Source organism: Aethina tumida, chromosome 1, assembly GCF_024364675.1.
Source record: "Aethina tumida isolate Nest 87 chromosome 1, icAetTumi1.1, whole genome shotgun sequence".
Lineage (NCBI taxonomy): Eukaryota > Metazoa > Arthropoda > Insecta > Coleoptera > Nitidulidae > Aethina > Aethina tumida.
The window spans coordinates 75,206,199-75,227,754 of record NC_065435.1 but is presented as its reverse complement, the minus strand read 5'-3'; the positions used below and the strand labels follow the sequence as shown (position 1 = coordinate 75,227,754).

At 33.7% G+C, this 21,556-nt stretch overlaps 3 protein-coding genes across 6 annotated transcripts; 1 reads left to right on the top strand and 2 right to left on the bottom strand.

Moving 5' to 3' along the window:
* Window positions 1-575: 575 nt before the first annotated feature.
* Window positions 576-13,762, bottom strand: LOC109601860 (kinase suppressor of Ras 2). Of its 3 annotated transcripts, XM_049969906.1 has the most exons (15): window positions 13,414-13,762; window positions 11,612-11,906; window positions 11,219-11,551; window positions 10,571-10,715; window positions 10,371-10,513; window positions 9,939-10,310; window positions 7,943-8,043; window positions 7,768-7,888; window positions 7,432-7,685; window positions 3,705-4,064; window positions 3,520-3,653; window positions 3,332-3,466; window positions 3,146-3,275; window positions 2,599-2,758; window positions 2,089-2,224 (listed from the first exon to the last, which is right to left on the bottom strand). In XM_049969906.1, the coding sequence occupies exons 1-14, from the start codon at window positions 13,549-13,551 to the stop codon at window positions 2,606-2,608; spliced, it is 2,814 nt and encodes a 937-aa protein (XP_049825863.1). In that variant the 5' UTR covers window positions 13,552-13,762; the 3' UTR covers window positions 2,089-2,224; window positions 2,599-2,605. The 3 variants fall into 3 exon arrangements, with proteins under 3 accessions (XP_049825860.1, XP_049825868.1, XP_049825863.1); XM_049969903.1 differs by lacking the exon at window positions 2,599-2,758 and having other exon boundaries at window positions 576-2,224; window positions 13,414-13,761; XM_049969911.1 differs by lacking the exon at window positions 2,599-2,758 and having other exon boundaries at window positions 576-2,224; window positions 10,038-10,310; window positions 13,414-13,761.
* A 1,158-nt stretch (window positions 13,763-14,920) lies between these two features.
* On the top strand, window positions 14,921-17,114 carry LOC109601846 (probable flavin-containing monoamine oxidase A). The gene is made up of 10 exons (XM_049961390.1): window positions 14,921-15,220; window positions 15,275-15,543; window positions 15,593-15,734; window positions 15,787-15,890; window positions 15,943-16,076; window positions 16,129-16,270; window positions 16,329-16,490; window positions 16,542-16,717; window positions 16,767-16,910; window positions 16,963-17,114. Exons 1-10 carry the CDS (start codon window positions 15,100-15,102, stop codon window positions 17,099-17,101), a joined length of 1,533 nt encoding a protein of 510 aa, XP_049817347.1. The 5' UTR covers window positions 14,921-15,099; the 3' UTR covers window positions 17,102-17,114.
* Window positions 17,111-19,346, bottom strand: LOC109601845 (tRNA (uracil-5-)-methyltransferase homolog A). 2 transcript variants are annotated; one of them, XM_020018131.2, is made up of 7 exons: window positions 19,104-19,346; window positions 18,881-19,051; window positions 18,674-18,826; window positions 18,052-18,620; window positions 17,768-17,999; window positions 17,524-17,716; window positions 17,111-17,469 (listed from the first exon to the last, which is right to left on the bottom strand). In XM_020018131.2, the coding sequence occupies exons 1-7, from the start codon at window positions 19,236-19,238 to the stop codon at window positions 17,147-17,149; spliced, it is 1,776 nt and encodes a 591-aa protein (XP_019873690.2). In that variant the 5' UTR covers window positions 19,239-19,346; the 3' UTR covers window positions 17,111-17,146. The 2 variants fall into 2 exon arrangements, with proteins under 2 accessions (XP_019873690.2, XP_049817346.1); XM_049961389.1 differs by having other exon boundaries at window positions 19,112-19,220.
* Window positions 19,347-21,556: the final 2,210 nt, after the last annotated feature.

Sequence of the window (21,556 nt, the reverse complement as noted above, 5' to 3'; positions counted from 1 at the left end):
TGAAGACACTCTTTATTTATTAACAAAAATATTAACTATTATTGTTGTTGTATTTACTTCTCTGTACATTAAGTATAGTATAAAAATGATTATAAAAAAGACGTCACAACAAATTGACTAAAGTGATAAGATTTGAGATGTCTTCAACTAATATGTAACAGTTTGAGACAATAGTTTTGGAAAATCCAAATCAGTGTTGGATAGAGCTGAATTGTTTGTAGAAACCAATCAGATTCTGATTATTAATTATTGTACACGATTAGGCGAATCTTTGTGGTTCAACTTCCTAGACGCTACTTACCTTTGTTTCCTCGCGCTGTCAATGATAGGGATAGGGGACTTGTTGCTTCCGAAAGGTAATGGGCACGCGCAGTTGCAGACACGTGCTACACCTACTTGTTCTTAGGGCTAGCGATATGTTTCACTTTGGGTGCAAGAGCAGTTCGCCAACTCGGTAGGCATTCAAATGTTAAATATAGTGTTTATTTATATTTAATAATAAAAAAATATTGATCTTAATCGTTGTTTTATTTATTTTGTCTATATTATTTATTGTGTTAAATAAAACAATAAACTCTTGTGTATGTTATTTATTTTACCATATTCCCTTATCAATGTACATTGACTGTTATAGTGTGGCGGCAGAAATACAATAAATAGATTTTCTTGCAATTTTCAAAAAGTAACATTGCCGTGTCCGTTGAACATAGTATAAAAAACGAGAATATTAAAACACGCCACCACAAGATATCGAAAGTGACCGGATTTGAACGACAAATAATAAAATCAACGAGAAACAAACATCTCCAACTAATGTGTACAAGTTTGGCACAATAGTTGATAGTTTTGGAAAATCCATAACATTGTATTAAGTCCATAGGAACTATTCGTTTGTAGAAACCAAGCAGATTCTGACTAATAACTATTGTACAAACTCAGTCGTATCGTGTTTATTTGTGGTTCAAATTCATGTTTAAAATAAAAATTATTATAAATTGACTAGAGTGATTTAAACATGTGAAGGAATGCTTGTTTATTTTTTAAACATATATACATTGGCTCAAGTTGAGACATCTCGAGTCCAAAAAAGAGATAATATATACATATAATATTTACAGTCATTTGCGCAGAAACAATAGTCAACAATAGATTTAAAACTACAGTGATTTGAATGCAGAGCGCAAAACGTGAATGCCAAAAAGAATAGAACACAAAAAATAAATATAATCGTTCTATTCAGCTTGGCAACGTTTATAATTTTGAGCTCTTTAAAATTAAATAGTGTTGTAGCATAAAAGAAGCATTATCACGGTACCAGAGTCCGGATTCCGTCACAATGCTTCATACAAACGAACAACGGACGATCTAAACACGTTCCGAATTAGTAGAACCGGTTCAGACCTCTTTTAATAAATAAATATTGTCGTAAAACTCGATAAAAAACATTCGTAAAACGTTTTAGAATAATGCTTTGCTCCAATGAGCTTCGTTCTCCGTTCTGCGAACGACAAAAATTAACCACGTCGAAAACTGAGAACGAACCTCGGATACAAGTACTGAGAAATTCAATTGGTTTTTCATTATTCTACACTAAAAAACATGTTTTATCACAAACATTGAGACAAGAAAATTTCAATAAATATATACAAGTGACTCATTGTTTTTTAAAATAAATATTTTACGCCCGATGTACAGAATAGCACCAAGTTTAAAAATTTATAAATACAGTCGTTGCGATTTTGTACAAGGGATAACGAAAACGACCGCGAAATGCGACAGAAACGAACCCTGTTTATATCGAATATACACAATTCATTTTAACCCAATCTATAAAAATCGTATCGGGCGGATTTCGCAGTCCTTCAACGAAAAATTACATCACAGTAAAACTTTGCAATACTGGAATAAAGATTAATTTGTTTTTTTTTTTGGTACATCGCCTTAAAAACGATTAGCATTTTTTTTAAATATATATAGTATATAATATAGAGATATGTACCAAACGCTCGTCCCACCGAAAAAAGAAATAAACAGCTCTTTTCGTATTTTATATCACAACAATTTCAGAACATCAGAAGACCGACTCCGCCGACCGCGACAGGTGTATGGGGTGAGAGGGGCTGCGCGCCAATCGCCGCTTCGGCAATTTGTCCACGACGTTCAGCAACGTGCTGAACTCGGGACGCGCCTCCGGCCTGTATGACCAGCACCGCATCAGGATGTCCTAAATGGAAACAAAAAAATAAATGATTAATAATAATTTTCGTTAAATAATACCGTTCTACAAATATACATTAAATGAAATGGGCACATAAATAAATACACTATTTGTTGAAGAGTTTCAAAATCAAACCGTCCTCCTAAAATGCTGGATAGCAAACGAAAACAAACCGTACCCATATAGTACAAAAATAAAATAATAAAACAACAACGGTGCCGATTACGTTTCTACAAATACACCAAATCAAAGATGTGTAAAACCTCTCGCCGAAAAAAGAATACAACATAAATTCAAAGCAAAAAATAAACGGTTCGTGATGGTACCATGCAGAAGGTTATAGAAAGAGAGAACAAACGTTCATCGATAATGTGGGATACCTGACGCTCAAAACACCGACTCTGCGGACCGCGACAGGTGGATCGGATGTGACGGACTCCGAGCCAAACGTTTCTTCGGAAACTTCTCGAGGATCGCCTGCAAATCGACGAAATCCTTGCGGTCCTGCGGCTCGTGTTTCCAACACGCCAACAGGATCTCCTACATTCACAACAATAACGAATAACTGAACATGTTATTTTATTATTTCATTAAACGAACAACAACGAACTGGAAAACGGCGGATTGAATACTTTACAATGCGTGGATGATGAAGCACAACAACAAAACGGTTTACCCCTACTTACCATTTTCGTATCGTCGTATTCGTTACGCTTGCGTTCGAAAAACCATCGATTAAAACCACAGTTTTATAATCCGCACCATCAGAAAGACTTACGTGGCATTCTAAAGTATTCAATGAAATCCAACAACAACCATTCAAAAAGATAGAGAAAAACATCGAAATACGCTATGCGTACAAGTCTTTCCAACGGTGGACTTAAACGCATTTCGTGACATGCTTCAAGTAAACGTTGCACAACTTACCTTCACGTCGCGTGAAGCGTGCAAATTGGCCAATGGTTGCTTCATCCCTTTTCCCACCTGCCAGATCACAGCCTCCGGCGGTTGTCCCTTAAAAGGCCACTCTCCGCACAGCAACTCGTACCACACGGTGCTAAAATGAGGAATTAGCATTAATTTTTCGTACAACTTATGAGTTTAAATGTTTACCCAAAGGCGTAGACGTCTGACGCTTTGCTGAAAGGCAACTCCTCATCGTGTGCCTGATGTGCATGCAGACTTCTCATAATCTCCGGCGCTAAATAACACAACCATCCAGGTGGTATATTTAAACTATCCGATTTCCTATTGGAGAAACAAATTGTAGTCAAAATACAATTATTGTTTAATGTACGTACCGATTGCCGAAACACAATTTGGTAACGCTGAAAAGTCCGAAATCGGTTATCACAACTTTCCCGTTTTCCAGGAATATATTTTTACTCTTCAAGTCTTTGTGTACAATTCCTTTGGCGTGTAGGTAACCCATGCCCTAAACAAAATTAATTAACATCCAATAAAACAATTAGAATATTATACATACTTGAGAAATTTGTTGGGCGACAAGAGTTGTCTTGTTCATGTTGAACTTATCCTTACGTAGGTGTATGTGAGTGTACAAAGTGTTACCCTTGCTTAAACTTGTTACAATCGCCAACTTGGGCGGTTTCATGCATGCCCCCATGAACAAGATCAGATTCTCGTGTCGTGTTTTCCTGAACGTCGCCACTTCCATTTTAAACTGTTCCAAAGTTTTCTCGTCTTCCAGATAGTTCATGTTTAGGATTTTGACCGCAACATCTCCGTGCCATTTACCCTGGTAAACAGTGCCGAACCGACCCGTACCCAGTTCGTTGCCCAGCACCACCTCATGAAAAGGTATGTCCCATTCTCTCATTGAGAGCTATAACAGATAAAAATTTATCATTTATTTTGTTACCGTTAAATTACAATTAAGTAAAGTAATCAAGTAATCTGCATATTATGATGGTACAATCATCTAAATCAGAATCTTGCTGGTAAATTAAATCATTTTTTGAGTGTTAATTTGGAATTATTTGTATTCTATGTTTGTTACTTTGTTATACATAATAATTATATTATTATAGAATTAAGTTTGATTAATAATTTCAATTTAGCATTTGTCATTGTTAATCAAAAAGTGGAAATGTGATTGTAAACCTAGATATGTAACTAATAGGTGTACTTAGGGCAAAATTAAATTTAAATATTATTGTGTCACCAAATTACGCTAATAAATCATTTACCAAGACAACATTTATTATTCAATAATAACAGCACTAAAGTAAAATTTTGCTGCATTGATTTTTTTTATTAATGTAATGAATTGACAAACTAAATTAATTCTTAGAACAAACTCGAATGATTCTCTCAAACAATGAACCTATTGTATTTAATTTAATGAATGCTTAGTTATTAGTCTACAGATTACATATGCATTCTAGATAATCTGCACTCGATTTTCGATTTACCCTATAAATAAATCATCGAAATAATAAGGATGGAGTACAATTTTATAAAAATAACTGTTTAAAATAAAATACTGAATCTATCAATAATAATATAATATTATATCTACTTATGTTAATTAATTATATAATGCATCCTCAACAAATTCAATATAGTACAGGTCTTATTTACTGTATTGTAATAGGCTTAATAGTCGATTATGAAACACATTATGGACAACAAAATAAGAAAATCCTATTAATTTAATAGAGCAAACATGGGTCGTGCAAAACATTGTACTCCAAAAGAAAGGTTCATAATTCTTCAACTACGAAGTCAAAAGAAACTTATGCAATTATTGTAAATGGATAAAAGCGTCCTGAGTGTGCCATTACTAGATTAAAAAAATCACTTAACAATAAACCTTAAGATCAGAAGTCGACGACGAAAAATGACTTGATGACTTGATATTTGAATTGGAAGAGAGGCACTAAAAGATCCGTTTATCACATTGTCTGTTAGTTCTAAAACCATAAGAAGACGATTAGAAGAGTTGTATCTACAGTATTGGCCGTAATACTTGGAATTTATTAATTTTCTAATTTTGAAAATTTGTACGTTAATATCAATACTATTAATATTCTAAAATATAATAGACATATTGTATACTATAATGATTAGGTATTTTACCCGGTGTACAGCACACCAATAATTGTATGAAATTTATATATTTTAGTTGAACAAAAAACTTAAGTGTTTTAAACCTTCATCTATACGTCTGAGTGTGTTAATAACCTCATTAAAATAGGTAAAGGCAAATTTGTTGGTTTGGAGTTGCGTAACAAAATATTAAATTTTTATAAGAGAGGTGTTAAACAAATAGAAATTTCAAAAGCATTTGGAGTTAAAGCCCAACATTATTTCAGTGGCATATTAGCACCTGGTAAATCTCAGACAGATCGCAAAAAAACACTCAATATCAGGATAAAAAAAATTGCGCATATTACTTATCATCGGGCTAAATTTCCGCTGATATGAACCAATCTGGGCCATCTGGGATTTTTACTAGGGCTATACGTCGAAGACTTAAGATTCTGTTTAAAGAGTTGTAGGCCAGCAAAGAAATCACTTCTACGAAAGATGAACATCGCAGTGAGACTAAAATTTGCCCAAGAGCATATCGGGTTGACAGTGATCGACTGGAAAAGCATTGTTTGGAGTGACGAATCCAAGATTAACCTATTTAACAATGGTGGTATTGTTGTTCATTCTGAAAGGTGAACGATTGAATAAAATATACAAAAAGCCAACTGTTAAACAAGGAGAAGGATCTGAGATTGTCTGAGAGTGGTTTTCTCCGTGATGGTCCAATTTACCTATAGAGGCACAAACCTAGGTGTACTACTAAAATTTTAAAATAATATTTTCAAAAATTCTAAGTTATAATGGCCAACACTGTGCACAGGAGGACAGCCATAAAAGTTTGACATGTAAGTAAAAAAATACACAAGATCGATTGACATTTCCTGTACCTAATTTTAAAGGAAAATCACAATCACAACTGGAAAAATATCCTGTACGACAAAACAAATATTTTTGCATCTGATAGGAAACGGTAAGTTAATGAGGAAAAAAAAAACAAAAATTTAACTCTATGAGGGTTCTATGAAGCAACTGCGACAGAAATATTAAAATATGGGACTGTGAAGAAGCCCCCTAATAAACGAATATTGTGGGGAGATGCAAAGAGAGTGAGGTAGTCTATACCAGTCAAGATTTGTCAGAAATTAATTCACTCTTTGCTATAAAGTACTAATATTTAATAATTAATATTGCTAGTAATATAATAATTGAATATTATTTTCCATATATTATTTATATCTTGAAATAGGACAATATTCTTTTAAATTGTTTTCTCTATTTTGTATTAATATTTTGTGGAACTAATTTTAATTCTTATTACTTCAGTGCTTCTTCTAAAGAGGCTTCTATTTAACGCCAGACACTGGTCTTCAATAGATTAAATTCATTTGATACTCCACTAATTTGTGACATCTGACACGTGTGGCATTATCTTGTAATTTTACTTACTAGAGGTTTGGGTTAAAAGGAGTGTCACAAATGTGTAATGAACCTACTTCATTATTCACCTTGGGTACAACACATTCAAGAAAATATTCCTCAGCAATTTATATATGTTACAGATACATGAAACACATGTTAAAAAGTAATAAACCTTTCTGATGAATTATGCAGTTCAGACCATGTAATTTGCTCAATCTTCTTCTATGAAGTACCCGCGATTTTATACTAAATGAAAACAAGACTACACAATTCTTAGAAAACTATTTTCAAGTCTTCCAATATTTGTGGACGTCTGATGGAACAACTTTAGAGGCAAAGAAGCAGTTAGATTAAACTTATAAACCATTTCTTAATGAAATGTGAATTAAAATACTATCATCATAGGCCTAAATATTTTTTTCCTGGTATTTTACCTAATATTGTATATCTCTGTTTGCACAAAACATTTTGTAACGGTTTTGACTCCCTTGTAAGATTGGTTAATTGTTTTGGAAATTCTTTATTAATTAAGAATTAAAATATTTCTCGTATTTTTAAAATAATAATTATTGCGAATTATTGCGAGAACTATATACCTCCCTAATAAAATCACAAGAATTTAATGGTTTCATAAATCTCCGTTTACTACTAAACGAAGACTGTCATTAAATCAGGGGGAAAATTATTCCTTGTACTTCTAGCCAGAGCCATATATATCAAAATTGTAAAATACGTACGCTATTTTGTCGGGGCCACCGATGCTCGTCGGTGATGGTATCCGTGTCCGACACCTGACTGTCTTGACTATCTACACGAGCGGGCGTTCGATCCGAGTCTGTGGTGCTGGTAGAACCGCCCGAAGACGTGGTCCGGACTGATGGATCATCTGAGGACAGGATCGGTTTGCGCAACGTTAAATTCGGGACGTCAAGATTTACGTCGGTAAAGACGCAACCGTCCTCCGCGTGTTCGTCACTCCTTTTCGTCACATCTTAAAACAATTTAATTAATACATAGAAAATTCACATCATATAAAGAGTTTTCGTCCAAATCGCAAATAAAACAAAACGCACCTGGAAAGTTGAATGACGATTTGTGGTGCGACTGAGGTGTGTTGAGAGTTTGTGGTGGTATCGCCGGACTGTTCGGCGTCGAACTGTTACAACTCGACGTGTTCGAACTAGAATCCTGGTTCTGGAATATATAATTAACAAGAGAATGTCATCATCATGTGTTGTGAATACTAACATGAAACGGCGGGAGATTGCTACATGGTTGTGGATGTGACGGTTTTCGTTTTGACGAGTTGACTAAGGATTTTTGTCGGCCGGTCGGTGGTGATAACACAACTGAAATTAAACTTATTTAGATATAATATCTAACAAAATTAAAACATATAACAAAAGCCTGGATTAATATGCATATTATTATATTATAAACGTTTAATCATTTTCATGCTTTTGATAAGCACGAGGTATTTGGGAACTGAGTACCTTAACACTAGAAGCACTCGATCAGCTCGAATAGTGCTTTTATTAAAAATAGCACATAACGTACTCTTTGATTGTGATTATTAGAAGTTGATCAAGAACTAAAAGAGATATTAATTTGAAACTTTGAATGCAGTTAAACCGTGATGTGACATGTGTTTTTAAATGTAATCCTCTAAATATTATTTCAGTTTTACACAGGATTCTAAATCTACTGCATTTTGAATCATTTTCTTCTCTTTATTTATTTCTGAGATTCTAAAAAATGTTGACCTAATAAGAATGTCCAATCAAGAGTTATTAAAGATATTCTCACATATTAAACAAAGTTTTGGTATTTCCGTTCATTATTTGATATTTTAAATGTCAATAACTTTTTTTGATTGACCATTAAATTTACATACTAGAATTTTATCCTTTTGAGACAATACAAAAATGTAGATGTCGCAAGTGTGCTTTAGATGGGTTTAATTTTTTTTATGATCAATTTATACATATTGAAAATATGAATTTTGGAACCAAACTGTAATAATAGTATGCCTTTTTTCATATTCTTTGGTAATATACCTGAAAATATTACTATAGAAAATAGATCTGGATTGAATTGGGTGAAATGGATGGAATGACCATTTGACCTCATGAAATAAAAAGTTATTAACATTTAGTAAGAAAAACGTAAGCTAGGAACCAAACAGCCTGTATATTTTGGAATATTATTAATTTTGTTAATATGTATTTCCAGAATTAACTTTTCAACAGTATAATACAAATATTATTAATATTAAATTAAAGATATTTAAAATTAATGGAGATAAGAAATTAATTCAAAATGCAATAAGTCTAAAGTTATAATCTTGTTAATGCAGAAGTGATAACGCATTAGAAATATTTTAGAAAAGTTTCCGATCAACATTTCCGGATGATATCTCATTTAGTTATCTATAAACTTAACGAATAACTTGGATGCCTAAATGCATAAAAATGTTGTTGATGTGGTTATACTGAAAATGATGTTAAAATTTATATAATTGTTGATTTTAATTCAACTGTTGATGAAAGAAAATAATGCTTATGTTATTTTACATACAATAGTTTTATATTAAATTAGTTATTTACGTATGTTTTCTTACCTTTCGACAGTATGTCCCGAAAATTCTGAACAATACACTACCACATATTCGTGAGACAAAACTAAGAGAATTAAACATGCATACCTATATCCAAAAGTGCCAAAAAATTTTCAAATATTTTTTTTATTATTAGAAACCTTATAAGAGTAAGTTGGTCATTGATTCATATTCCTTATGTTCATAATTTTCTAAAGGATTCTGATTTTAAATTTGGAATAGTTAAAGTGTACACTTTTTTAAAACAAATTCATTTAAAAAGATTAGACAGCAGGTAAGGTCGTAACAATTTTTGAATGTAGATATAATAAAATCATCTTATTATGGTCCCAGGAATGTTTGGTACTGTGTTGTAAATATCATTTGGGGACACTCTATATGTAAGTTTACTGAATGATATTCTGGTCATCAGAATGATGAAGCACTTTAATCTTAAATTACCATTTCTATCAAATTGTTATTACGTAGATTATTTTTCTAATTACTGCAAATAATCCTGGAATTTACATATAACAAACCAGTAAATATTAATAAGGCTGGCAACATAATATTATCGCGTTAAATTAGTAAATTAAAGCTCCAAGCAGTTCCTCCGCCCGATTAATCTCCCACCCCGTCCGTCCCTACCTCCATGGCGACCGCGAGCATCGGCGACGCCACCGTGCGTGGCAGTGCCGCCCTCCGACTCGTGCAACCCGTATAACAACACAACCAGGTTCCACTCACTCTCGGTCATGTGCTTCTTGAACTCCTTGAGCAGTTCGGTGGGCAGGCCGCAAGAGGCGGGCACGCGTTCCTTGCAGTGCTTGTGGCACGTGTACTTGCACTCCTTGCACTTGAGGCCGGCGGCGAAGTAGATCGGTTTCTGGCAGTACGCGCACGTCTTCAGCACCTCGAACTTCTTGTTGAAGCGGTGATTGATGTGGTGCGTCATGCCGCGCGGACCGCCCGCCGGCGGGGCCAACGTCCGCGGCGAACTCGGCACCGCCAAACTTATTGCTGAAACGTTACGAAATGTTATTACGTTCGGATTAGTTTGCACAACTTTCAATAACGTACAGATGCTGTTGTCGTCGCTGTCGGTTCCGCCGCTGTTGCTGTAAGGCGGCGATTTAACGGGACTGGTCAAAACGGGACTGATGCAGTCTATATTCGTGTCGGGGCCCGGTTCGGTCGGCAGCCTTTGTCGTCGTCCTGTTCCACTACAAATTACATTGGTTAATTTAAAGTGTCTGTGTGATTCAAATCTGATATTTTACTTCGTTGAAATGTCGCCGTTTTCCGTTTTGGTTTGTGCCAATTCGAATTCGTGCGACTTGCTCTTCGTTATCGGGTACATTTCTAAGTTGCCCATGAAAACTCCTTGCTTTCGTCTCGCTGGTGGCGTCGTCCGAAATTTTGAACCTACATATAAAAAACCGTGTAAAATTTATGATTAAGTGGATATGTTTATTTGAAAAAAAAACTAAGGGTAAACCTCCTAACATTTAATCAAAAAACATCGATTTGCAAAATGCAAAAAACACATCATTCAACGTTCCACACATCGAATAGAGCGAAAAATCAACTAGAAAGATTGTACAGGGAAAAGTTTCACACATACTAAAATAAACAAGGGTACAAGAATTTATTTGTCACCGCTTTTAAGATTTTCAGTACATTTAAACTTTCAACTATCCGTCTTAATTTATGTAGACAATTTGACGTGGAATATACTGTCAACCTTGCGGCAAAATCTATACAATTATTTTATAATTTGTACACACATAATAAAGGGGTAGAATTTCACAGAGAGACACAAGTAAAACTTACCCAGCACGCTAATATAATCAGTTAAAATCGTTACAAAATATTTATTTAGTTTCAATCGTGTGTATATTGAGAATAGAGACAAAGTGCATGCATACCTTTGCCCTTGCAGTGGCCGGGCGGCGTGAGGGGCGGCTGGTGCTGCCCGCCCCCGGGTACATGCGCATTCAACGTGTTGATGCTAGACACTGAGGATGAGGGCGGTATGAGCGCACCTCCTGCCGATCCCGCCTGATGATTGTGGTGGTGGTGGAGGTGGTGGTGCGGGTTGTTGTTATACATCAGCATCTCTTCGGAAGGTACGGAGACGCGGGATCGAGTGCGGGCGGTGCGCGGTGACTGTCCGCGTATCGGATGGTTCGCGCAGTCCCACGAATCCCAAAACAGATTCATCTCGGCCGATTCCACACCTCCGCCTTTCCTTAACGCATCTGCGAAAATGAAACATTGAATATAAACAGTCGGACCGAATTTTATTGCAGTCGTTATACCGGTGTATCGTTTGAGGTTGAGCAACGCGCGACATAGACGGCTGTGCTCCTCGGGGCGAGCGTTGTGCTCCTCGAGTATGACGCGCAGATCGTGTTCGGATTTCTCCTGCAGCTCCTCGACGGTGGCGATGCGCGAACAAATACCGCGTATCGACTCCTGACTGAGGCCGACCACCTGCAGCCACTTGGTGAGGGAGGGCACATGCTTGAGCTGCTCGACACCCACGATGCCACCGCCATTCTTCAGCTTCGACTTCGTCACGATTTGCTCGCTAAACAGTTTCAACAGTTTACCCTGAAAAATATTTTGGAGGCTTTTATTTATTTATTATGTTATGTTTAATTATTTTTTCAATGATTTTTATAGTTTATGTTTAATAATCTATAATACTTCCTGATATTTCCTGAATCTAATTCCTATTAAGTATCACTACTTATGTTAAGGATCTTACAGAAGGTTCGTTGTTGTGAAATGTTTCTAAATAATATTATATAATTGAAACTAAGATAAATTAAATTGCAAACGACGAAAAATGTTGTAACTAATCATTTCATTTAAGTAATTATCACCTTTTAAAGTGCTAACAAACTAATCTAATGCATTTTGAAATGTTTACTTAACCAATGAATTTTCCTTACTAAAAATTCAACTGATAAAACCTATCCTGTTAAGTAATTAAAATGAATAAATATTTAAAAAGGTTCTAAGATTTTATTTATTTATTTTTCAAAAACAAATTTTCAAATATTTACAATATAATACAACCACCTTACATTGCTCAATCAGTAAACTGAACATGCAATTGTCAGAATGATAGTCAAGGCACACCTAATTCAGAAACAAGTAAATTTTGAAGTGCATTCTTTCCCATTTGATTCAGATTTATTCTTCTGTTTTAAATACATACTGCTCTTGAAAACAAGTATTATTTAAAAATAGGAATACACATATAAATGTGTTTCTTACGTCATAAACTTTCATATGGACAGGGAGTCAAATAAGATTTAAAAAAATTCTCGTGATATGTGCTTACACATACATTTACTAATTTAATGCATTGTGCAATATTTAATTTAAATTCATCTCATTGGTTTTCCTTATTGCCAATTATTCTAATAAAAACAATAACTGTATCTATTATTAAAATTAGTTAATATTGAAAAGTATTTTAAACATTTTTAAATGTGTGCAACAGTCAAATAAGATAAAAATAAATAAAAATTTCCAACAAAAAAGAATATATTATTTATAAATATACAGTTTTTCTCAAATTTTATTAATTTTTTTTGAACAAATTTGCACAAAATTGCACACATTACAGTATTTTATTGTTCCTTATGTAAGTTAATACAAAAATATGTAACTAGTTAAATATGTTAATAAAAACAATACTAATGGTAACAAAATTCTTGTGTAAATTCTAATATTTACTGGAGGAATTTACTGTTACATCTTGTTTTGTTTGTTTAAATTTTTAAGACACAAATGGACAAACAGAATTGGCCATTGGACTGAATAATAATTTTATAACTGTTTAATGCACAAATTCAGGCCAACACAACGGAAAACCAGAAGGAATTCCCTTGAGGAACAATTCATAATATTTCCGCACAATATCTCGTAAATAATTAACAAAATCCAACTGAAATCAAATTGGAAATGTTCGAAATGGTCATCTGTAGGTTTGGAATAGTAAAATAGCATCAAAACGAACAAATGAAAGACGAAACAGCTTAAAAACATGAAAGTTTGACAGTTTGACGTTTAAGGTTAGAGGTGCCCTTTTCGAGCGGAGCTTTACCTCGAGTGTTCGGATCTCCTGTTGCGTGAGCTCAGAGCTGGTGGTGCACTGGGTCCTGAGTCCGACTAGCCTGTCCGCCGACACATCGATCATCGACTGCAGTATCGCCAGGCTATTCTCGGACTGATCATCTGCCATTACAATTCTATCACAGCCACCTTCGGTTATTTATTTTTTTACTGCGCCACCTTATTTACAAAACTGTTTTGACGGACCGGTCGCGCGCACTGTCCTATTTACATGTCACCGGCCGTCGGCGCGTCTGGTCCATCGGACGGGCGAAAAAAAAATTTTGTCTCGTCTCGCGGAGCCGATCTTATTTTTTACGACCACTCTCCATTTTTACGGTGTCGGGGCGGCGCGCGCTCTATTACCGACACGGGAAAGCGCGCCGCTTTTGAAACAACCTACGCAATTTAACGATGTCGGTTGAGTAGAATTCTACTTTTATTCATAAGCATACGAGGCGTCTTCTAAATGTTCTTCCTAAATTTGCTGGACATCACAGTAACGGACTTCATTCTGGTCCATAAAGAAACAATTTTAAACAATTTTAGACCCATGCTTATCATGACAAACATCATTCACATGATATCTTTATACATGAAACAATCCATGTTTCTGTAATGGTAGTATACCCAGCCAAGAAAAGGAATCCCAAATCAGAACACTTTCCAACTTGTTTCTATGTATTTGTAGTGTACGTGGGATCCACATTTACAGGAGAACAAACGTATTGTGTTAACTTGTTAAACTTTAGTCTTGTTCGAATATTCTTTTTTGATACCAATGGTTTCTTTATTAAAATACATCCCTGCTACTATTATTGATTCAGTCGACGTTTGATTGCTCTGCTAGACACACCGATATTGTATGACTCAATTAATTAATTTTTTATATGCCTAATAGACAATAGAAGATATGTTTACTGAAATTTCCAATGTCTTTGACTATAAAAAGAATTGTTTTAGTTAGGATCTTTAGAATGTTTTATTATTGGAATTTCAATTAAGTATGTTGTTTCATATTTATTAATAATATTGTAAACCATTTTTTGGGAACATAAACATAAGATTTTAGCAACGTCAGCAATATTTAGACCTTAATTTTTCATGTTAATTATTAGTTCCCTTTTCTCTGGAATGCAATGTTTTTTCTTTCAACTGAATTCAATAAATTAATATAAATACTACTGAGATTAAATTCTTACTATTAAGAGTATTTTTGAATAATGCCACAAAACGTGAATATGTTTGAATGTGCTATTTCTCTGACCAACTAAATCAGACTAATATGTGCGCTTAAACTAAGATCTCCATCGTTTTTAGATGTGTTACAAAAGCATATATTCTTACTAGACAAATTTTGAATTAAATCCTTTTATGAAATATATACCACATATTTCAAAAGTGATTTTTAAGGATAACTTGTTTACAATAAATAATATGTTTTTATTATGTGTATATTATAAAATAATATGTATATTAAAATGTTTAATATACGAGTTGCCATGCTAATTATCATCATTCTTTTTCTTGCAATTCTGTTATTCCAAATACATTTATATTTCTTAGTTAATAAGTATTGTTTTCAACTATTTCGCCCAGTACAGAAGATATCGTTCGATCTGACAAGTCTTGTCACTTACAAATTCACATTAAAAAGTTCATGTTAAATTAGAAATGAATGTACCAAACAATAGACTATGATGTTGTAATAGTCGGAGGAGGTTTATCTGGTACGACAGCCGCTTATACTCTTCTAGAAAAAGTTCCCACATTAAACGTCCTCATTTTAGAAGCGAAGGGTAGTTTTCCACTATTCATATTCAGAATTTTTTATTTTAATAATTCATTTTTAGACAACATCGGAGGTCGAACGCAGAACGTTAATTTGCGTGTGAGGAATGGCGAATTGGCTAGCTTTGATTTGGGTTGGTGCTGGATTGAAAACGATCACAAATCAGTGAAAAGTCTCGTTGATAAACTCGATTTGCAATTAGTAACAGTGAATAAAGTAGGCAAAGTTGTGATACAATACAAATCATACTATAAACAGCAACAACATAATTATTTGCACAAATTTCTGAATATATTGGAACGATACGAATTACGTCAGTTTTCGAATAAAGTAATATGAAATATAAAATGTATAATAAAATAACTTTAAACTTTTACAGGTTGAATATTTATGTCAGCAATTAATTGAAGGAGTTCGTTTAGAACAGTTTGATCTTGTTACAACTGGAGCATTCATAAAAACTCATGTGAGAAATGAAGCAGTTAAAGCGGTACTTCATCAAACAATTTTTAATCACTTTGGTATCGTTTTACAGTATTCTGAAATAAAAAAAAAACTAACTGTTATTTTTAGGCATAACGCCAGAAAATTTACAACTTGTAACTTATTTATTTTTCTGTTGTTACGTGAAACCTATAAACAAGCAGCTATTGAACACAAAAAAAGAATTCGTTAAAGTAATACGTTCATTAATTATAAAGAAAATAAGTCCAATTATTTTGTTTAAAGGGTGGTTGTCACAGCATTTGCGAGTCAATAATCAGTATAATTGGTCACAAGTGCGTAAAAACAGGAACAAAAGTAATTTCACTTGTACATACTGAAGAATATGTTAAAGTTATTACGCAAACTAAAGAATATATGTGTGTTATTAGATTAAAAAATAATAATGTACTAAAGTATTACATATTTTAGAAGTAGATATGTAATTGTTGCAGTGCCCCCAAAAGACTTTCAAAGCATAAGAATTTACCCAATTTTGTCTGCAACTCATATTGCGACTGTTCGAAATGTTAAATACGGCCCGATTACAAATTTTATCATCACATACCAAACAGTAAGTAAGTAACAGTAAATTTATATAATTAAGACAAATATAAATGTGTATATTGCAGGATTTTTGGACGGAGCGCGGTTTATGCGGGGACTATTTCAGCTTCGATCGTCAATCTTGCATCAATGCTTGTTTTAATGTTACAGTCGATGGGAAGGCTGCACTTTTCGGCCACATATTCGGCAATAAAGTTTACGAAGATGCCGGAGACACACTGAACAACGTAATATAGAATAACAATTTTAATTTTATAATACATACGAAACGTATATAGTATAGGTATAAGAACATCGTTCTGCAGCAATTGGAAAACGTCTTTGGTCGCGCTGCCAAAAAACCCATCGACTACTGCGAGAAAACCTGGAGCGAAACCAGCGACACTTTAATATATACATGGGGAGTTAAAACTAAAGATTGTGTTGAAGTTATACACAATACCGATTACGACAGGTTCAATGAGAGAAATTTCATGTAAACTGTGTTAAACATACGATTTCAGAATTCATTTTTGCGGCGCAGAAGCTTCGGTAAAATGGTATAGTACGATGAATGGTGCAGTTGAAACAGGAATACGAACTGCACAACAAATTTTGTATCTGTTAAGACCCAACGCTTTAACTTTAGAAGAAATTCATGAATTTTCGTAATATTTTATTCCGTATTTTGATAAGGTTTTTTGTCATTTTTAGTTTCAGTACTGCCGTTCCTCTAGAAGTTCGTGTACCACCAATCCGTAGCTGTTTTTGGATGAACTGGAAATTTATCGTTCCTGTAGCTCTAATTGGTGTTATTGGGGTTGTTTTCAAGTTAAAATATAAAAAAGGAACTGAATAAAACAAAAACTACAGACACATATATATACATACATATATATATATACTACATATTTATTACTGATGTTTCTTTACAAATAGATTCCTCAGAAGCAGCCTCGTCTGTTGGACCCGTTTTCTTAGCATCCAGATCTTGTTTAGAAACATTTTCCCAGCGATCAAAACAAATAACAAGCTCGCAATGTTTTGTGTGCGGAAACATATCGACTGCTACCGCTTTTACTGGTACAAACATGTCGCCGTGTAACGTCTTCGATTCCGGTCTACCTAGATCGACGAAGTTCTTCATCGCCAACGATGGATTGCACGACACATAAACCAACCTGTTGATTCGTTTGATTTTACGCAACTGTTGTATTGCTTTTTGTTCTAAAAATAAACAAATATTAAATAAATGTGTTTTTCTTCCTATTAAGGACTTACGTAGTCCCGCCCTAGGTGGATCAACAATTGCTATAACGTGATCGTTTTTAGATTTATAGCAAACTTGTCCCAGAATTTCTTCAGCTTTTCCGGGATAAAATTCGGTATTCTCGATTTTGTTAAACAACGCATTTTCCTTAGCGTCAACAATCGCCTGCGGTATAATTTCCAAGCCCAAAACTTGATCACATTTCTAAAAGATTAATAAATAAATAATAATTTTAATTTTTATTATGCAACCTACATCAGCAAAACACAATCCGATAGTCCCGGTACCGCAACAAACGTCAAGTACGGTGCTGCTTTTCGTCGGAGCGGCCAGTTCAATTGCCGACTTGTACAAAATTTCCGCTCCCGGGGTGTTTACTTGGAAAAACGCTTCGGGAGAAATACGAAATTTCAAACCTAAAATCGTTTCGTAAATATGCGTGTCGCCATATAAATGTTCCGGAGGAATATAATCTTTATCCTGTTGTCTAAAATTGAACATTGATAAGTTGTTTATTGAAATTCTGGATTAAGTTTTACTTTTTAACAATTGCTTGGTAATATAAAGATGTTACTTTGGCAACTTTCCCGTCGCCGTTCGCAAAAAATTCAATCAAACCCTTCTTGAATTGCTCTAATTTATCCTTGGACAAATTCTGTGGATGAATCCCAACAACAAGCATAAGTTGTTCAGGTGCTGACCTGGCGGCCAATTGTCGGAAATGTCCAGTGTGCAACTCTGGATTGAAAACCTGCAAGTCAGACTTCCTGACAAACTCCTGGAATACTTTAACAGCAATTTTCATTGATTCTGGTATATGTTTGAGATTGTCAACTGGTCCAACACCAGTAACCCCATTAACATAAGCTCCAATTTTAAAACCTACAGTGGGCAAGTTTGTTTCTTCATCTGTGCCAACACTAAACTCGCACTTATTTCTGTAACCATCTATTGGCTCCCCAGAACGAATTTCAAGCAATTCGCATGGTAAACCACCATGTTTTTTCTTTTGTTTATCTAGCCATGATCTCAATTCTCCATTATGATGATGCAAATCATTACCTAGTTTTTTTAGTATCTGTTTGATTTCTTGATCTTTGTACTTCAGCTAAAAAATTCTTAATTAAAGAATTTTATCAATGTTTTAATTAATAATTTTACTTGTTCACTATATTCTACATTCCAAAATGGAATTGTAGAACTTTTGAGCCTTTCTTCTTGTGTTCCTTCAAACTTTGCCTTTTTATTAGAGTTACCATGCCCTTCATCTTCTTTTCTCTTTTTAACCAATGGATCTGGAATCGGTTTTGCTTTCTAAAAATTACAAGTTTATTATTTACAAAAAACACAATCATTTATCAGTGTTACTATAGCTTGTAAAGAGTTGCCCTTCCATTTATAGTTAGAGATTACTTGAATTGCATTTTCCCTATCCTCATCATTCCTAAAGCATACGAAAGCATAGGGACTGTTCCGTCTGGGTGTTTTGATCTTGTTGGTGTTCAATTTAAGTTTATTATTCAGTAACTTCCTAAATTCCTGCAACAAAGTTGTATGAAATTCGCACATAAACAGGCCGAGTACTATTTACATTAATACCATAATATTTCGGTAAATTTTTTATTTCTATTTTGAAATTTTCCGATGTGAAATCGCCCCTATCTAAATAAGCATAGGGATCATCATCTGTTGTTTCATTTTTTATAACTTCAACTGATTCTGACATGTTTTTAAAGAATCACGGAAAACACATGGAACATAACCACAAAAAACATATATAACTTACTAATTCTGTTGTAAACTTGATTTGTATTTGTCATAAAAGAAGGATAGAACATAATAATTTATAATACTTTTGTAAAAATACGCATGCGCATCTAAGCATTTGCACTTGCGCATGAGTACGAATAACACGGAAATTTCTCTTATTCGCTTTGCCACACATACAACACTAGAATTGAGGTTTCTTTCTCTCTCTCTCTCTACACCGTTTGTGATAGACCATATAAACTAGCCGTGTAAATTTATATATGAAAAACACGTGTGTCACTTGTGGCGCCGCCAGTATTTAAAAAGACTCAGTTGGTACATGTAAAATTGCCCGATAAGTATTGCAAACAAGTTATATTGATATTTCTGACCGTTCGAAATTGTTCAAATGAAGAATAATGTAAAAATTTGTACATGTGAAAGATATTTGCGATTCGTTAATTAAATATCTACGAAATATTGATACGCTCTTTGGACCTCTCTAATAGTTGGGTTTAGAAAACTTTAATTGTCAACAAACTTTTTGCAGCACCAAAACAGAAAGTATAAGCAACGGTTACCATGTAGATGGTAATTCTGTCCAACAAAAATTTAACTGTTATCCAGTTATGTTGAAACAAGGGCATGTCTCAATCAAACAGGATGAGACGGTCGACAAGGAATATCAATCCAACAAACTCTAGTTTGACAATCTTTTTAAATCCCGAAGAATCCACTCAACATGAAAAGGACAAAATGTCACCAAAAATGTCTTTCGATTCTAAACAAGAATCTCAAACTAAAAATCCAATAAAAGTTGATGCAAACATTAAGAAAAAAAATGAAAGGTTAAAGCCAGTTTTAGTTCAAGAAAAAAAAGGAAGAACCACTCGTGAAAGTATTAAAAAACTAACAAAGAAATCTCCATCTGAGAAGAATGTGATGAAAGAATCATTGAATGTGAAGTGTCTGACAAAAGTTGCTAAAACTAATAAAAAGGGTAAAGACCAAGGCAGAAATGTCAAAAAATGTTCCATTAAGAGTAGTAAACCAGCAAAGAGAACAAAATATAATAAAGATGAGCCTGCAGAAATAAGAGAACTTGTTGTTGCACTAGAAAAGGATAGTATTATAGATTTAATGGCAGAAAGGAGAGAAAAATTAATTCTTGATAATGAATTTGAAAATGTCATAGGTGTAGAAGAGGATAGTTCATCCATTCCAGTTGATCCTGATTCGATAATCAATAATGATTTGACTGGTAGCATCAAAAACAATTTTGATCAGTTGTCCAAGAATGAATTGAATGACTTAAAATTTAAAAATGAATTGGGAAGCTCAGAAGCATTCCTAGAATCAAAGAACACTATTAATGATAATACTCAGGAAAAAATTAAAAATGATACTTTAATAGACAAAGATATTAAAAATGTTTCTTTAAAAAATGTACATGATGATAAACAGGTAAAAGATACAAATTTTAATAGTATTACTTTAAGACCGGATCCAAAAGAAAAATGTGAAATAAATTTCAACCAACAGTTGAAACAAAATTTCGAAAATCTTCAGTTTGCCAGTCCTATTTTAAGTGAAGAAGATAATGAGTTGAATAACAAAATGTCCAAACCTTTAAAACTTAAAGAAAAACTACCTAATTTATCTATTCCTATTAAAATTTTGCCTACACATAAACATAGGTGCACTAAAGGATATAGGAGCAAGACTAGAGGTAAATTTCCAGTTGAGAGAAGGTTTTCGGAAAACCTTTCCAGTGGTTACAGCAGTAATACAGTTAGTCCCAACTGTGAAAAGAGCTCAAACAATTCATTTGACTATCACAATAAAAAAGAGCAAGTCTTCAATGTAAATGATGATGCTTTAAGTTTAGAAAGTGAGAATTCTGTTGTGGATTATTCTGAACTATGTGAACCAGAAGAGGTTGAAAGGTACAGAGGCAAATTAGAAGATAAATTCCCTGTTGAAAGAAATTTTTGTGTTGAGAAGTTTAATGGAAAAAATGTGAAGATACTTTCTAATATTGTTATAACGCCTAATTCAAATACTAATAAAAATAAATTTGAAACAGTTAAGAGTGTGAAAAAATTTAAAAAGATTCATCTAAAACGTAAGAACATTTACGAATACAACCAGATAAATGATTCTAATGTTTTAAAAAAATACAGCAATTTAGTTCAACGTTTTATTTAGTGTTAAGGTTTCTTTGTTATTATATTTTGTTTTGTTCATTTTATTTTATTTTTGTAAACTTTAATAAATAAAATATAGTTTCTCCAA

Bases quoted from the DNA above. Each gene is read 5' to 3' on its own strand.
- LOC109601860 (XM_049969906.1), bottom strand. From the start codon at position 13,551: ATGGCAGATGATCAGTCCGAGAATAGCCTGGCGATACTGCAGTCGATG. The intron at 8,044-9,938 runs GTAGGGACGGAC...GTTTAATTTCAG, and splicing joins TGCTCGCGGTCGCCATGGAG to TTGTGTTATCACCACCGACC. The intron at 7,889-7,942 runs GTTAGTATTCAC...TATATATTCCAG, and splicing joins GCAATCTCCCGCCGTTTCAT to AACCAGGATTCTAGTTCGAA.
- LOC109601846 (XM_049961390.1), top strand. From the start codon at position 15,100: ATGTACCAAACAATAGACTATGATGTTGTAATAGTCGGAGGAGGTTTA. The intron at 15,544-15,592 runs GTAATATGAAAT...AAACTTTTACAG, and splicing joins TACGTCAGTTTTCGAATAAA to GTTGAATATTTATGTCAGCA. The intron at 16,077-16,128 runs GTGTGTTATTAG...TACATATTTTAG, and splicing joins ACGCAAACTAAAGAATATAT to AAGTAGATATGTAATTGTTG.
- LOC109601845 (XM_020018131.2), bottom strand. From the start codon at position 19,238: ATGTCAGAATCAGTTGAAGTTATAAAAAATGAAACAACAGATGATGAT. The intron at 19,052-19,103 runs GTAAATAGTACT...ACTTTGTTGCAG, and splicing joins CGAAATATTATGGTATTAAT to GAATTTAGGAAGTTACTGAA. The intron at 17,717-17,767 runs GTAGGTTGCATA...TTAATCTTTTAG, and splicing joins TCGGATTGTGTTTTGCTGAT to AAATGTGATCAAGTTTTGGG.